General features: G+C 38.8%; 2 protein-coding genes across 3 annotated transcripts; both read left to right on the forward strand.

Annotated features, from left to right (window-relative positions):
* The first annotated feature begins 965 nt into the window (after positions 1-965).
* On the forward strand, positions 966-6,407 carry LOC144632837 (uncharacterized). Of its 2 annotated transcripts, XR_013566954.1 has the most exons (6): positions 966-1,176; positions 1,268-1,488; positions 1,742-1,832; positions 2,033-2,182; positions 4,162-4,922; positions 5,715-6,407. XR_013566954.1 is itself a non-coding variant. In XM_078491580.1 (5 exons), the coding sequence occupies exons 1-5, from the start codon at positions 1,062-1,064 to the stop codon at positions 4,698-4,700; spliced, it is 1,116 nt and encodes a 371-aa protein (XP_078347706.1). In that variant the 5' UTR covers positions 966-1,061; the 3' UTR covers positions 4,701-6,407. The 2 variants fall into 2 exon arrangements, 1 of the variants encoding a protein (XP_078347706.1); XM_078491580.1 differs by having other exon boundaries at positions 4,162-6,407.
* A 4,523-nt stretch (positions 6,408-10,930) lies between these two features.
* Positions 10,931-15,671, forward strand: LOC144632836 (uncharacterized). Its single transcript, XM_078491578.1, has 5 exons — positions 10,931-11,665; positions 11,763-11,983; positions 12,237-12,327; positions 12,528-12,677; positions 14,687-15,671. Exons 1-5 carry the CDS (start codon positions 11,551-11,553, stop codon positions 15,226-15,228), a joined length of 1,119 nt encoding a protein of 372 aa, XP_078347704.1. The 5' UTR covers positions 10,931-11,550; the 3' UTR covers positions 15,229-15,671.
* Positions 15,672-17,080: the final 1,409 nt, after the last annotated feature.

Raw genomic sequence — 17,080 nt, forward strand, 5'->3', positions numbered from 1 at the left:
GGTCAGACATTAAATACAATAACTGCCTTTTTAAAATACCGGAGAAAGCTCTGCTCTGTGTACCTAGGCTACTCACATATATTGTGTTTTAATGTTAAACACGTCGTGTTTTCATCTGTCAAATAACTAAATTAATCCTAACGGCTCTTTCAAAATGCACGAGAAACTCCCGTTCCGTTAATTAGCTTATAGTCACGTCGTTTTTAAATTGGTCGAAAAATTTAAAACATCGTTTTGAAAGAAACTCCTGCTCGTTTTTAATTGGTCGGGACATTAAAAAAAATTAACTGCCTTTTTAAAATACCAGAGAAACTCCTGCTCTGTGTACCTAGGTCGACCTCAACACCCGGGGGGGGGGGGGGGGAGGTACTCCCTATAATGGCCTATACGGGAAGGCTCCGCCCGAAAGGGGTACCTTTTTCAGGCTTCAGGTATATATTTCACGAGTTTTTTAAAAGTATATGAAAAGGTATGGAAATCTGTCGAACAGACGCAATTTATGGCTGTATTATTTTAATTTATTAAGCGTTACATAAAAATGACAAGAAAACGTCCTATTTTAAGTCCACACCATGTCTCTTAGGTATATGAAAGGGGTTCCTTTTTTCAGTTAAAGGTAATACGAAAGGGGTACAATTTCTGTCAAAAATGGTATATAAAAGGGTAAGGGGTTAGAACTTGGGGCGGAGCCTCCCCGTATAAAACTTTTTTGAGTACCCCTCCCGGGCCTCAACAGCGAACACGACGTCACGTCATTGCATCCCCCCCCCCAGGGTGTTGAGGTCGACCTTGGTACACAGAGCAGGAGTTTCTCTGTGTTATTATAAACCAAAGAGTTTCTTAATATTGCAGACTCAAAATATAAAAAGCTGAAGCTAAAGAAAGCCGAAGCTAATTGAAAGTGTTAACTAATTAATAATAAATGAACATGACTTTGAATAAAACTTCATTCGCTCTGGCTCAAATAGGCAAATTAAAGAGGATCGGAGATGGATGCGTTTCATCTCGTGTCTTGTTTCTAACTTTCATATTCTTAAGCTTCAACAACACACTACAACCCGATGGCTGGTTTGTGGCTGACTCAGTTGGCCATTGTGACTCTTAACATCCTCCTGGTTATCTTATTTGTGGTGGCAAACACAGACTTTTGTGGAAGCGTTTTTGAAACTTTAGTCGGTAAGAAAACATTTCGTAACTAATACGACCTGCCTTTCTTGTATTCAGTCTGTTTGCATTAGTAGAACTTTTATTTTCTTTGTCCTTTAAGACCATGCCTTAGTCGGTCACGTCATGAGCAAGGCTGCTGTTGTTGATGAGTTTGAATGTTATCAGAAGTGCCTCGGAAATAACAGTTGCAAGTCGTTCAACGTTCACCCCGACGGGAACAATGCAAAACGACGCTTTTGCGAGCTAAACAACAAAACCCGACAGATGAAGCCAGGACATTTTAAATGGAAGAAAGGATCTACATATTATGGCTCTGTCCAGGTTAGTTAAAAAGTGCACATTTACATATATTTTTTTCAGGAGAAAAGCTTTATCGAGCTAGGGTTGGTTAAAAAGGTGTTATTCTGTTTGCAATGCCAAATATTTCTATGATATTAAAAAATTGTGAACTAAATAGGATACGAGAATAAACAAACTAATCAACTATGAATGTTTCTTTAATTAAAGTAACCACCAAATGTAAGTGTATAGCGAATAGTTTTCTTCCCTTGATATTTCATTGTAACCCAACCAGGTCTCATGCATGGATGTCGCAGGTGAGCGGAGTGAACAAACAAAGAATGGGCAGTGTCATCCGGGATATAAGGGAAAAAATTGTGAAAAACGTGAGTTGTGAAAATTTGTCCTTCCACTATTTTATTTAGCCTGATAACACAATTTGAACTGACTGCAAAAGGTTCGCCTACTGTACAATGCTTAATCCACCTAAGCGCGGACTTTTAGAACGATCACCTCTTTTGTGGCGATTCGAGTTGGGCTGTAATTTTAAATTAATTTATAAAACACGTTCTATTTTCTTTTGTAGCTATAAGAGGTTTACATTCCTATCAGCCTGCTGATTCCTGTAAGGACATACGGGACTCTGGAGACTCCAAAGGAGACGGGGAGTACTGGATCGACCCTGAGAAGAGTGGAAACCCTTTAAAGGTTTTCTGTGACATGACAACTGACGGAGGTAAGTTAAGAATGTTGATATAAAAATAAATTGTTTAACTTCAGCCTAAAAGAAATATACACAAAACTTCAAGTTATTGAAATATTAGCCTTCGCTTAATTAACTGCTTCATACAACGTTGTGAATTTTCAATGAGCGTCCTTGAGGCCTTGTTAGTACTGGTCCTGAAGAAGACTAGCTCTGCTAGTTGAAATATTGGCCAATTAATTTTGGCATATTGCCGCTGTACCAGCTTTGCAATTAGTCTGTTTTTTTTTTCCTGTTAGGGTAGGTATACATGTCTCAGCTCCTGTCTCAATTCCAAAGCTTGTCGCGACTAAGAATCGGATTTCGACATTTCGTCTAAAGAATGACAGTAGTAACAGAGCAGAAGTTTCTCAGATATTTTAATTTCTAAACCAATTAAAAAAGAAGTGAATAACCTAGGTACACAAAGCAGGAGTTTCGCTGGCATTAAAAAAAAAACAGTTATCTTTTTTAATGTCTCGACTAATGAATAACGAGCAGGAGTTTCTTTCAAATCGGTGTTTTAAATATTTCGACCAATTAAAAAACGACGTGACTCCCAACTAAGTAAACGGAGCAGAAGTTTCTCCGCATTTTGATAGAGCCGTTAAGATTAATTTAATTATTTGACAGATTAAAACACGACGTGTCTAACTTTAGAACACAATAGACGTGAGTAACCTAGGTACACAGAGCAGAACTTTCTCCGGTATTTAAAAAGGCATCAGTTTAATGTTTTTAATGTATAGACCAATTAAAAACGACGTGACTAAATTAGGAACATAAAGCAGAAGTTTCTCGAGAACCTTAAATTTCGCAGGAAAAACGGTGTTTTATATTTTTCGACTAATTAAAAAAACGACGTGACTCTGAACTCAGTACACAGAGCAGGAATTTCTCGAGCACTCAAATTTCGCATTAAACACAGTGTTTTAAATTTTTTGACCAATTAAAAAACGACTTTACTTTGAGCCAAGTTTTCGGGCACTTTAATATCGCAGTAACAAACGGTGTTCTAAACTTTTTGACAAATAAAAAACGACGTGACTCTGAACTAAGTACACAGATTAAAGGTTTTTCGTGCATTTTAAGAGAGCCGTTAAAATTAATCTAATTTAATTCTTTGACAGATTAATAAAAAATGACATGTTTTCAAATGATCAAAAATTTTCAATCGCTAAAAATTTTTCCACCGATTTCTCGACCTCGACGGGCGATTATTCTGGCACTGCTGTCCGCTGTTTAAACGTTCACTGTCAATTTTTCAAAGGTGGTTGATCTCGCTAGGCTGAAATGACATGTGGGCTTATTTGTCGTATTTCCTTGTACTTTGCTATGCTTTATCAGGATGTAGCACTTAAGTTGGTTGCCAGCTAATTATAACAGCAACATCCCCGCTCTCCCGCTCTAATGCAAACCCTCATTAGTTAAGTTTGTTTCTTTTTAACTTTTTTAATTGAATTTATAACGTCTTGATCAGCCACAGCCTTGTATCCTTTATAGCGAAATACTAGTGAGTAGGTCAAGTAAAGAAAGTTTTTTACTGTTTGTATTTATCCACTTTTCGACTTGATGGCTTTTTGCCCGTTAAATCTGCGGGATCTAAAAGCATGTCCTGCATGCTGATGACGCAGGGGATTTGTGACAACATCAGGTTCGCCGTCGAACATTTAAGAAACCGAGAGATTCGCCATAGTGCTCTTATTTTATTCTTTCCTTCGCTGTCGCTATTTCAATAAAAGTCTTGTCATTCCTCGCCATTTTATTTCTTCCATGTCGCTGTTTAAACGCCGTGTCGCTTTGTCATAAAATGACACGTGAAACACTTTCAGCTTTATTTTGAATTTCTCCCAACTATTCTTTTTTTTCATATTGATGTTCTTCGGTTCGTGACTAGAGCATTAATGTTATTTTCCTAGTTGCCTTTGTTTGTTTGTTTGATCACACTATCACTAAACCTTGTCTTATTTCAGGAGGCTGGCTTCTCGTCTCCAAGCTTGTGATTGACAGCCCATCCTCCCCACAGTTGTCAGTAGAGACGTCATACCGTGGAATCAGCAACTACCACAACAACAAGACGTTTCTGACAAAGAGTGCCATGAATAAGCTGAGAACACACTTGCCTTTCACTCAAATGAGATTCCACTGCAGTAAACAACAGGGACGTACGTTCCACGTGACCACGGTCGCTAACAACACTGGTGAAGCTGTAGTCCAGTACCTCAGCGGTCAGACGGATGCCAAGCCTGGCGCATGTGGATCATTTGTCAGAATGAAGAATGACAACTCGCTATTAGCAGGAGTTTGCGATAAGTGGGGAAAAGAAAATGGTGTGCTTAATGTTGGAAAATGGGGGTTTGCGGATAATGATGAAAAAAGGTTGTACAACCATCCTGCTTTTGTAGCGGATTCATATCACTGGCTGCTGTCTCCAGCACTCTCAAGATGGGAATGTGATGACTTTTACGTTGGAGTGTCGTCTGGTGATTTCTGGAAAGTTTTTGTTCGTTAAAAACTTGGCAAAGTAGATCGTCATATGTAAAAGCTCAAATTGACTCAAACTGTGGAATTTTTCTTTAAGGTCTTTTAACGATTTATATCTTCGGCACGCAGGTTAAAAATTGCTTATTAGTCCGAGATCAGTGTATGTAGGCCTAAATTGCATATAACACAGCATTTGAAATAATTCCGCTTTTTCCCTGTATAGTACACGCTACATTTATTCATTATTAAAGTGCCTATGAAGTGAAAACTAATTAATGCTTATTTGAAAGACTTTTACAAATAACCAAGAATGGCGTTTACCGTTTTGAAAAATCTTCTTTCGTTTAGGAGATATTCACGTTTTTATGTTATGCAAATGAGGAAAGTGATGACGTCATAAATTGTTCCACTAAAAGATAGATCACAAAATCAAGGATATCTCTGAAAATATAAAGGTGATATTTCTGAAACTTGGCATCAGTAGTAACCTTCCTTAAAGGTACAAGATGGCTCATACTATGATGTAACCATGGCAACACTCTTGGTTCCAGGCTCTTTCTGTCATAAACCAAATATCTCAATTTGCAACCCTTTGAAGTGGGACAGAGGGTCCAGCTTGGGACACACATAATGCCCTATTATCCTATTATCCTATAACTCTCCACATTAGCTTGTTGGGGGTGGATCACCTTTGATTAAGCAAAAACTGGGGATATCAGTATTAATTTAAATAGGTATTTGCAGCAAAACTGTTGCCATGACAACAGCACGACAGGTGTCATTTTGTGTCTTGTGGTGTACATTAATCGTGCCAAGTTTGAAGCACACAGCTCAAATATTCCAATAGATATTCTTGATTCAATGCTTCATCTTTTTGTGGAACAATTAATGACGTCATCACTTTCCTCATTTTCATATTATAAAAACGTAAATATCTCTTAAACGAAAAAACATATTGCAAAAAGGAAAACGCCATTCTTCTTTTTTTCGAAAAGCCTTTAAAATAAACAGCAATTATTTTTTACTTCATAGGCACTTTAAGAGGTTGTGTCTGTAATACCGGTCTGGTCAATCTGGTTGTAAAATAGAATTCGCTCATTTCTAGTGTGTTGCAAGACTTTCATGTACTTATACTAAAAACACAATTCGATTGACCGGATCATTATTTTTTTTTCGAGTTTTTTTAAGAATTTTCGGTTCACCCGAATGAGCGCTTGTAACGGCCACTGTCATAATTTAACAGGCTGTGGTGTTTGTTTGGTACAGAAGTTGTTAGTTCTTTTTTAATTAATTTTCAAAGTTGTGGTAAATTTAAGCCTTGACAGTGGCCGTTACAAGCGCTCGTTCAAGTGAACCGAAAATCCTTAAAAAACTCGAGAAAAATAATGATCCGGTCAAGTGAATTGTGTTTTTAGTATAAGTACATGAAAGTCTTGCAACACACAAGAAATGAGCGAAATCTATTTTACAAGCCAGATCGACCAGACCGGTAGACACATTTTCTTAAAAGCTTGTGCCAGTTGTGATTTCGCGTAAATTGATAATGAAAGCGTCATACGAGACAAAAAAGAAACTCATAATTTGACTGTTGTTTGTTGTAGTTTCAACCAAGGTGGGTTTTCTTTAACTTTCTTGGATTAACAGACAGGAAAATTAGCTCAAGATTGTTTAATTGTTTGATTGTCAAGTTGCTAGCATATGTTTAATATCCACGCTTTGTAGAAATAAAGTCACTTCTTACCGCAGTTATTGTTTGTGCTTGCCTTTTAACTGATAAGCATGAAACGTGAAACTGCAAGGCTGAACGAACTGCGCAGAAAACTTAATGCGGCAGAGACATGATAGCCTAGGGGGGGGGGGGGGGGGGTACTCCGGCTTGTAAATGACGGAGATGATCGAAGGATTTTTTGGGGTTTGAAATTTTGATCCCGGATCTTTTTGGGTTGAAAAATTTGGCAAGTAAATTATTGGGTGACTTGATTTAAAAAGGGGATTTTTGTGTGTGTTAAAACCTAACTAAAGTGCCTTGGCGTATTTATGATATGATGAATAAAAAAACACGAGCGTTCAATTTTTTATGGTTTCCTTTGTGGCAATTTAGGGGTAATTTCACAAGGGATTTTTTTGGGTAATTTCGGAAGACTTAGGATTTTTTTGGGTCCTGAGTTTTGCCTCCATTCGATCATCCCCGTCACCGTCATTTACAATCCGGAGTACCCCCCCCCCCCTTCCTGGGCATGATAGAGACCAATCCGAGAGTCAAAAATGCATAACTGTAGACAGCTGTTTCGGACTCTTTAGTCCTCGTCAGTACAGTATAATGCCACAGAGGACAGAATGTGCAGCCAACGCGAGTCAACTGTTACAATCCTTGTGCGCCCTCTGCTCGTGGTAATGACACCGGATAGGGTCTCAAATTCGAAATGTCTGTCCACGTCACAGCGCGTGACTGCAAACAATGAACAAAGAACATTTGATAATATCAGGTCTCTGTCGCATCAAGATAAGGATAGCAAAACCCCGGGGGGACTCCCATATTAAAGGTACGGGGATGCTCGTCGGAAATTTGTAAAAAAAAAAACCTAAAAGAGACCAATCTGGGCGTGCCTAAAGCTATTTTAAACCTCTAAAAGGAACAAAATTCGGAAAAAAAGAACTCATATTTTTTGTTTTCTTCGTGTGCGACCGTAAACAAGACCCTGACAGCTAAAAATATTGCCATTTTCCCCAGAACACCCTAAGCGAGACCCAAAGTCCGAAATTTATACCCCTAAGCGAGACGACGAGCATCCCCGTCACTTTCATATGGGAGTCTCCCCCCCGGGAGCAAAACTATCCGTAAAAGAACATGGCAAAACCCCCGGGCAAAACCATGCTGTAAAATAAATGTGCGCAGCAAATCGGATCAGAAGACTGATCTTCGCAGTGCAGTTTCTTCATTTACTGATAAGCCGCAGTGTGAAGCTATATATCTGTTTCCTCTGTGCTGTGTAACACCAGAGAATTTCTCCTAAAAAAAACCTTATGCTCTACCCAATGTAAGAGCAAGGGATGGTTCTGTTTGTGCAATATATCAATTTCTGCTTGGATGGGGTGGGCTGGTGTGTTTCCAAAAATGTCCCGTTGGTGCTTTGCTTAGTAACTGAATGTCGTATTGATGGGCGTCTATTCGGCAAATTCTTACCAATAACATTTTAAAAAAATTATGTGGCAATCCGTAAGGACAATTAATATCTTGGTTTAAAGAGTCCAGTGTCGCCCAGTCTCCCGCGACTCTTGCCGTTTATCTCGAAAGTCGAGGCTAAAGAAACGACTGGGGACGAGTCGGGTGGGAAGTGGGATCCATTCCCTCGCTGGGGTAGGGCCGGGGTTCTTGTGTAAGGCTACACTCGGTTCGTGTCGTGGGAAATAATTAAATGCATAATTATTTCGCTAAAGTAAACTTTAGTGGAGACATGTGGAGTGCCATGAATGAGTTGAGAAGACACTTATCTTTCATCCACCTGAGTTACCACTGCAGTAAACAACAGGGACGTACGTTCCACGTGACCACGGTCGCTAACAGCACTGGCGAAGCTATAGTCCAGTACTTCAGCGGTCTGACAAATGTGAATGGAAAATGATTACTCGAGATTAGTAGAAGTTTGCGATAGGTGGGAAGAAGATTCATGATGTGCATCATGTTGGAAAATGGAGCAATAGGGAAGATCCAGGCAGATTATCCATTTACCCTGCGTTTAAATATCCTGTATACCACTGGACAATTCTCCCAGACGACTCGCAATTTATGTGTGATAATGTTTTCAGCCCATGTGATTTATGAACGAATTGATGGTTAATCAAACTCTATACTTTTATGTATCGTTCTATACCTGCTTGCCTATCGAACTGCTCAGACAGCCTAATTTTTTTAATTTTCCTGGGGAGGAAACTCTAGACCCCCTACATGCTCACGACTCCGGCGCTCTAACGCACCCCTTCCCCCATAAAAAATCTTGGCTCGAGTACGGGTCTGTAATGTATACATTTTTTTCACCCATCTGTCCTAACATGTGTCCTTGTTGCGTCGTTTACCATGACGCCTTCCTATAAATATAGTTTTTGACTGCGATAGGCGGATAGTACTTCGATCTTTTATATATATAAAATAGAGGATATCCTTGAAAAATAAAATAAAACCGATAGTAATGATATCATTGAGATAAAGATTTTTACGGTAATACAAATTGGCTACGGTTAAAAAAAAACGCTTGTATACTGACCGTCCTTTGTAAAAGCCACATTTAAGCCACTGATTGCATCAAACTGTGGGTTTTTGACCAATTTGTAGCTTTGACACTTCGAGCGGTTTACATAGTTAATCAGTTAGTGCTCTTAACTACATATCAGACAGCATATAAATTAATTTCGCTTTTTCGCTGAATAGTACACGCTACATTTGTTAATTTAGGTCCGTGATTTCGAGCATATTGATAATGAAACCGTAAGTCGAGAAAAATAAAAAAATTAACACAAGTAATTTGACTGTTTTATGTAGCATATATCCTACCAAGCTCGGTTTTATTAAACTTTTGGATTATTAATGTACAGAATAGAAGCCCAGGATTGTTTAAAGAAAGATGTGCGTCATCTTCAAGGTGCAGGTATATGCCATCAACGCTTTCTAAAAATAAAGTCATTTTTGCCGAAGTTAGCGTTGTGTTTGCTTTCTTACCACTCAAAATAGGGTAAGGATTTCACAAGATCTCGGCCCCACCGGTACCGTTCATACAAAAATCGTTTTTATAAAAAAATATGAATGTTTATGTTTCATTCAAGTTTGGCATTTTCTGCTGGTGTAAAGGCAAATAGCTTTTGTTTGTTTAGGTTTTCGTTGGTGGGCCTGCTTTCTGTCTTCAAAATTAACTTCCGCGAGAGTTCTTTGGCCTAGACTTTCTTGGTACCCCTCTCTTGATAAATGTGATTGGAAGTGCTTGATTTTTCCTTGAACGCCGGTGTTTAGGAAAGTAGTTTCTGTTTCAGAAATGTGGGCCGTGAACTTGATAGTGGGATGAGGGCTATTTTCTGGATCAATGAACTGAATTAAAACCTCTCTGTTGGTGTCTCAGAGGGAGAAAATGTCGTCCACATATCGTTTCCAAGCGAGAGGGTTGAATGCGCTTTGACTAAGAACTTCTGTTACGACTATGCCCAAAAATATACTGGCGAGTAAATTTCATATACACGGTAAGGGGCCAAGGGATTATAACGTGCAACCGCCACTAGTTGGGGGGGGGGGGGGGGGGAGATATGGGGGAGACGTAATTTGCCGCAAAAAAAAAAAGTTTCAACAGTGTTGGACCCCCCCCCCCAATCAAAACATCCTGGATCCGCCCCTGCAAGGTTACGTAAAAAAGGGTCTGCACTGGAAGGATGGAGGGTACTGTCTTGAAATAAATTTAGCATGAATTTGTGATTAAGTCAGTGTACATGGGCGCGTTTGTTTTGTTCCGCGGAAAGCAAGACTGAAAAAAAAAATCGCAGAAAGAAAATAAATATGGCAAACACCGGATGTATAAAGTTGGTAATGTAAGCATGCCAAAATGAAAACAAAAACGACCTTAAACAAAAAGTTCGATAAAACGGGAAAAGCACCTGCTAAATGAAGGAACAAGGAATATGGCGGAAGTCACGAACGTTTCAATACTCAGCTTTTTGCTTTTATGTTGTAACCCTTTCATTCGCAACAGGAGCAAGTGTTTTTTCATTAACGTGTCTTCCAAACGAAAGGAAGTCATAAGAACATGAGGGGGTATTGTAATTACGTACTCAGTGTCAATTCTAAGAACTACCATTACATTGAGTGTATGAAAATTATTAAAGAGAGGAACTGGTATTTTAACTTGTCGGAAGATGTCCCGTAGTCCTTTAAAACCATCAATGGATCTCTTAAATTAACAAACCATTTCCAAACTCATCAAAACAAGTCTAAATGTGTACCTAGGTTACTCACGTCTATTGTGTTCTAAAGTTAGAGACGTCCTATATTTTAAAATCTGCCAAATAATTTTAACGGCTCCAAAAAAATGCCAAGAAACTCCTGCTCCGTTTACTTTGTTCAGAGTTACGTCGTTTTTAATTGGTCGAAATATGTTATTGTAATTTATGTTATTTACTTAAACATTTGCACCCTAAGGGGCTTTCATTCAGCTGTCGAAATAAATTAAGCACCTACAATATTTTCAGACGATATTGGTAATCGGCTTGGAGAGAAACACCGTAGATGCTTTTGCGAACTTTACAAAACTATATAAGTATCTTTAATGACTTCATTCGAAAGCCTGCGTCACAGGAAGTCTAAACCGCCGGTTGCAACGCAGGCTACCATGCGACAATGTAGGAATTCAACTACTGGCTTCGAAAAGCTCTTTCCAGAATAGTGTTTATTTCAATACGTGATAATGTCGTCCATTATTATCATAATTGATCATGGGGTTCCATATTTGTTTTTCCAGTGAAAGCTATTTAAAAGAATCACGAAATAAAACGTTATATCAGTTTCTTGTCATTTAATAGTTTAAAAGGGAGGTTCAGGTAATTTGAATTTCATGGTGTAATACAAGCTTTGGGCCATCATTGATGACTAGCTGTCAGTCGCAGGAACATGAATAGCGTTGAAGACTCAAAAGCCCATTATAAAGTTGAAGAAAGCCCAAGTTAATTGAATTATAGCCAAATGTGATATCTATTAATAATAAATGAACACGACTTGGCATAAAAGTTTATCCGCTCTGGCTCAAATAGACAAAGGAGGATCGGAGATGGATGCGTTCCATCTCGTTTTTAGATAGTGTTTTTAACTGCCATATTCTGACGCTTTAACAACACACTACAACCCGATGGCTGGTATGTGGCTAACTCAGTTGGCCATTGTGACTCTCAACATTCTCCTGGTAATCTTATTTGTGGTGGCAAACACAGACTTTTGTGGAAGCGTTTTTGAAACTCAAGTCGGTAAGTAAACATTTGCAAACTAAAACGCCCTTCCTTCCTTCTATTCAGTCTGGTACTGTTTGCATTAGTAGAACTTTTATTTTCTTTGTCCTTTAAGACCATGCCTTAGTTGGTCACGTCATGAGCAAGGCTGCTGTTGTTGACGAGTTTGAATGTTATCAGAAGTGCCTCGGAAATAACAGTTGCAAGTCGTTCAACGTTCACCCCGATGGCAACAATGCAAAACGACGCTTTTGCGAGCTAAACAACAAAACCCGACAGATGAAGCCAGGACATTTTAAATGGAAGAAAGGATCTACATATTATGGCTCTGTTCAGGTTAGTTAAAAAGTGCACATTTACATATATTTTTTTCAGGAGAAAAGCTTTATCGAGCTAGGGTTGGTTAAAAAGGTGTTATTCTGTTTGCAATGCCAAATATTTCTATGATATTAAAAAATTGTGAACTAAATAGGATACGAGAATAAACAAACTAATCAACTATGAATGTTTCTTTAATTAAAGTAACCACCGAATGTAAGTGTATAGCGAATAGTTTTCTTCCCTTGATATTTCATTGTAACCCAACCAGGTCTCATGCATGGATGTCGCAGGTGAGCGGAGTGAACAAACAAAGAATGGGCAGTGTCATCCGGGATATAAGGGAAAAAATTGTGAAAAACGTGAGTTGTGAAAATTTGTCCTTCCACTATTTTATTTAGCCTGATAACACAATTTGAACTGACTGCAAAAGGTTCGCCTACTGTACAATGCTTAATCCACCTAAGCGCGGACTTTTAGAACGATCACCTCTTTTGTGGCGATTCGAGTTGGGCTGTAATTTTAAATTAATTTATAAAACACGTTCTATTTTCTTTTGTAGCTATAAGAGGTTTACATTCCCATCAGCCTGCTGATTCCTGTAAGGACATACGGGACTCTGGAGACTCCAAAGGAGACGGGGAGTACTGGATCGACCCTGAGAAGAGTGGAAACCCTTCAAAGGTTTTCTGTGACATGACAACTGACGGAGGTAAGTTAAGAATGTTGATATAAAAATAAATTGTTTAACTTCAGCCTAAAAGAAATATACACAAAACTTCAAGTTATTGAAATATTAGCCTTCGCTTAATTAACTGCTTCATACAACGTTGTGAATTTTCAATGAGCGTCCTTGAGGCCTTGTTAGTACTGGTCCTGAAGAAGACTAGCTCTGCTAGTTGAAATATTGGCCAATTAATTTTGGCATATTGCCGCTGTACCAGCCTTGCAATTAGTCTGTTTTTTTTTTTCCTGTTAGGGTAGGTATACATGTCTCAGCTCCTGTCTCAATTCCAAAGCTTGTCGCGACTAAGAATCGGATTTCGACATTTCGTCTAAAGAATGACAGTAGTAACAGAGCAGAAGTTTCTCAGATATTTTAATTTCTAAACCAATTAAAAAAGAAGTGAATAACCTAGGTACACAGAGCAGGAGTTTCGCTGGCATTAAAAAAAAAAAAACAGTTATCTTTTTTAATGTCTCGACCAATGAATAACGAGCAGGAGTTTCTTTCAAATCGGTGTTTTAAATATTTCGACCAATTAAAAAACGACGTGACTCCCAACTAAGTAAACGGAGCGGAAGTTTCTCCGCATTTTGATAGAGCCGTTAAGATTAATTTAATTATTTGACAGATTAAAACACGACGTGTCTAACTTTAGAACACAATAGACGTGAGTAACCTAGGTACACAGAGCAGAACTTTCTCCGGTATTTAAAAAGGCATCAGTTTAATGTTTTTAATGTATAGACCAATTAAAAACGACGTGACTAAATTAGGAACATAAAGCAGAAGTTTCTCGAGAACCTTAAATTTCGCAGGAAAAACGGTGTTTTATATTTTTCGACTAATTAAAAAAACGACGTGACTCTGAACTCAGTACACAGAGCAGGAATTTCTCGAGCACTCAAATTTCGCATTAAACACAGTGTTTTAAATTTTTTGACCAATTAAAAAACGACTTTACTTTGAGCCAAGTTTTCGGGCACTTTAATATCGCAGTAACAAACGGTGTTCTAAACTTTTTGACAAATAAAAAACGACGTGACTCTGAACTAAGTACACAGATTAAAGGTTTTTCGTGCATTTTAAGAGAGCCGTTAAAATTAATCTAATTTAATTCTTTGACAGATAAATAAAAAAATGACATGTTCTCAACTGATCAAAAATTCTCGATCGCTAAAAATTTCTCCACCGATTTCTCGACCTCAACGGGCGATTATGTTTGGACTGCTGTCCGCTGTTTCAAGGGTTGTTTCACTGTCAATTTTTCAAAGGTGGTTTGATCTCGCTCGGCTGAAATGAAATCTGGGCTTATTTGTCGTATTTCCTTGTACTTTGCTATGCTTTATCAGGATGTAGTACTTTAGTTGGTCGCCAGCTAATTATAACAGCAACATCCCCGCTCTCCCGCTCTAATGCAAACCCTCATTAGTTAAGTTTGTTTCTTTTTAACTTTTTTAATTGAATTTATAACGTCTTGATCAGCCATAGCCTTGTATCCTTTATAGCGAAATACTAGTGAGTAGGTCAAGCAAAGAAAGTTTTTGACTGTTTGTATTTATCCACTTTTCGACTTGATGGCTTTTTGCCCGTTAAATCTGCGGGACCTAAAAGCATGCTCTGCATGCTGATGCCGCAGGGAATTTGTGACAACATCAGGTTCGCCGTCGAACATTTAAGAAACCAAGAGATTCGCCGCAGTACTCTTAATTAATTCTTTCCTTCGCTGTCGCTATTTCAATAAAAGTCTTGTCATTCCTCGCCATTTTATTATTTCTTCCATGTCGCTGTTTAAACGCCGTGTCGCTTGTCATAATTTACCTTAACAGGGCCTCATCCTTTGTCATAAAATGACACGTGAAACACTTTCAGCTTTATTTTGAATTTCCAGCGACTATTCTTTTTTCATATTGATGTTCTTCGGTTCGTGACCAGAGCGTTAATGTTATTTGTTTGTTTGTTTGATCACACTATCACTAAACCTTGTCTTATTTCAGGAGGCTGGCTTCTTGTCTCCAAGCTTGTGATTGACAGCCCATCCTCCCCACAGTTATCAGTAGAGACTTCATATCGTGGAATCAGCAACTATCACAACAACAAGACGTTTCTGACGAAGAGCGCCATGAATGAGCTGAGAACACACTTGCCTTTCACTCAACTGAGATTCTACTGCAGTAAACAACATCACGGACGTACGTTCCACGTGACCACAGTCGCTAACAGCACTGGTGAAGCTGTAGTCCAGTACTTCAGCGGTCAGACGGATGTCAAGCCTGACGCATGTGGCTCGTTTGTCAGAATGGAGAATGACAACTCGCTATTAGCAGGAGTTTGCGATAAGTGGGGAAGGGAAAGCGGTTGGTATTATGTTGGAAAATGGGGGTATCCAGGGAGAGATGAAAATAGGTTGTACAACCATCCTGCTTTTGCAGGGGGTTTATATCACTGGCTGCTGTATCCAGCTCTCTCAAGATGGGAATGCGATGACTATCAAGTTGGTGTGTCTTCTGGTGATTTCTGGAAAGTCTTTGTTCGTTAAGAACTTGGCAAAGTAGATCGTCATATGTAAAAGCAAAAATTGACTCAAACTGTGGGATTTTTCTTTAAGGTTCTGTAATGATTTAATATATCGTCGGCACGCAGGATAAAAATTGCATATTAGTCCGAAATCAGTTTATATAGGCCTTTATTGCATATTAGACAGCATTTAAATTAATTCCGCTTTTTTCTTTATAGTACACGTTACACTTATTTATGAAAAATTGTGATTTCGCGTAATTTGATAGTGAAAACATAAGACGAGACAAAAATAATACACACTGGTAATTTGATTGTTCTTTGTAGAATGTTCAACCAAAGTCGGTTTTATTTTACTTTGTTGGATTATCAATAAACAGAAAAATAGCTGAAGATTGTTTAGAAAAAGTCAAGGTGCAGGCATGTTATCGACGCTTTGTAGAAATAAAGTCACTTCTAACCGCAGTTATTATATTGTTGTGCTTGCTCTCTTAGTAGTAGATAAAATATGAGCGGGAGATCTGTATGGGCGTTTACAATGGCGAGCCGATAGGCGAGCCATTGTAAACGGCCATACAGATCGGACGCGAATATTTTATTCTACTTGTGAAATGAAAACTATAAATTGAATGTAAAGTATTGTTATGCGAATCAGTACAGATCTGTATCAAAAGTTAATGAATACTAATTAGCTGAGCAGGAGTTTGTATCAAAAGTTAATTCTATTGTCTGATTTGTATTGGGGTTTACAGATGTGTACATGTGATCTGAATACTGTGCTGGGATTGGTTTGCACCCTTATGAATGGTTAATGAATTTTACAACTACTGATAAATACTGTAGTAGTGTGAAGCTATAAATATTTGTTGTCTCAAAATAGCATAATATTCCGCGCTATGTAAGAGCAAGGGATGGTACTTTTAGCCTCCTTCGCAGACGTTGGTTAGGCTCGTCACACAATTGTAATGAATTATCACATAACATAATCACATAATTTTTTCTCGTGGGGGAGAAACGCGTGACCAGCCCAAAGAACGTCTACAAAGGAGGCTGTGGTACTGTATGTGCAAGACATCAATTTCTGCTTGGATGGGGTGGGCTGGTGCGTTATCAAAAATGTCTCGTTGGTGCTTTGCTTAGTAACTGAATGTCGTATTGATGGGCGTCTATTCGGCAAATTCTCACCATAACATTAAAAGAAATTAATGACAATCCCTAAGGAAAGGACATGTAATATTTCGATTCAAAATGTCCAGTGTCGCTCAGTCTCCCACGACTCTTACCGTTTTTCCCGAAAAGTCAAGACCGCAAAAGAAACGACTAGGGACGAGTCAGGTGGGAAGCGGGATCCATTCCCCGAGCGGACAGCCTACTCGCTAGGGCAAGGCCGGGGTTCTTGTGTAAGGCCTACACTCGGTTCGTGTCGGGGGAAATAAATTAATGCATAATTATTTCGCTAAAGCAAAACTTTAGTGGAGGCATTTCGAGTGCCATGAATAAGCTGAGAAAACACTTATCTTTCACTCAATTGACGTACGTTCCACGTGACCTGACCACGGTCGCTAACAGCAAGCTGTAGTCCAGTACTTCAGCGGTCAGACGGATGTCCAGCCCGACGCCTGTGGCTCGTTTGTTGGAATGGAGAATGACAACTCGCTATTAGCAGGAGCTTGCGATGCGTGGGGAAAAAATGATGTGCTTCCAGTACAAAATTGGGGCAATGAGGAACATGAAAGTAGATTTAACAATTTGACGCGAGTTTTTCATGCGTCTGTACTGTTATTGATCATAAATTGCGTCATAACATTGTCAAAGTAGCTGTGGATCCTCGAGCCGCAGGCGAGTGGATCCGCAGACTACTTTGACAATGTCAT

The sequence above is a fragment of the Oculina patagonica genome, chromosome 12 (assembly GCF_052425735.1).
Source record: "Oculina patagonica isolate OP01 chromosome 12, crgOcupat, whole genome shotgun sequence".
Classification (NCBI taxonomy): domain Eukaryota; kingdom Metazoa; phylum Cnidaria; class Anthozoa; order Scleractinia; family Oculinidae; genus Oculina; species Oculina patagonica.

Excerpts from the sequence above, each read along its gene's own strand:
- LOC144632836 (XM_078491578.1), top strand. The coding sequence starts at position 11,551 with ATGGCTGGTATGTGGCTAACTCAGTTGGCCATTGTGACTCTCAACATT. Across the intron at positions 11,666-11,762 it reads CGTTTTTGAAACTCAAGTCG|ACCATGCCTTAGTTGGTCAC; the intron begins GTAAGTAAACAT and ends TTGTCCTTTAAG. Across the intron at positions 11,984-12,236 it reads CATATTATGGCTCTGTTCAG|GTCTCATGCATGGATGTCGC; the intron begins GTTAGTTAAAAA and ends TAACCCAACCAG.
- LOC144632837 (XM_078491580.1), top strand. The coding sequence starts at position 1,062 with ATGGCTGGTTTGTGGCTGACTCAGTTGGCCATTGTGACTCTTAACATC. Across the intron at positions 1,177-1,267 it reads CGTTTTTGAAACTTTAGTCG|ACCATGCCTTAGTCGGTCAC; the intron begins GTAAGAAAACAT and ends TTGTCCTTTAAG. Across the intron at positions 2,183-4,161 it reads TGACATGACAACTGACGGAG|GAGGCTGGCTTCTCGTCTCC; the intron begins GTAAGTTAAGAA and ends GTCTTATTTCAG.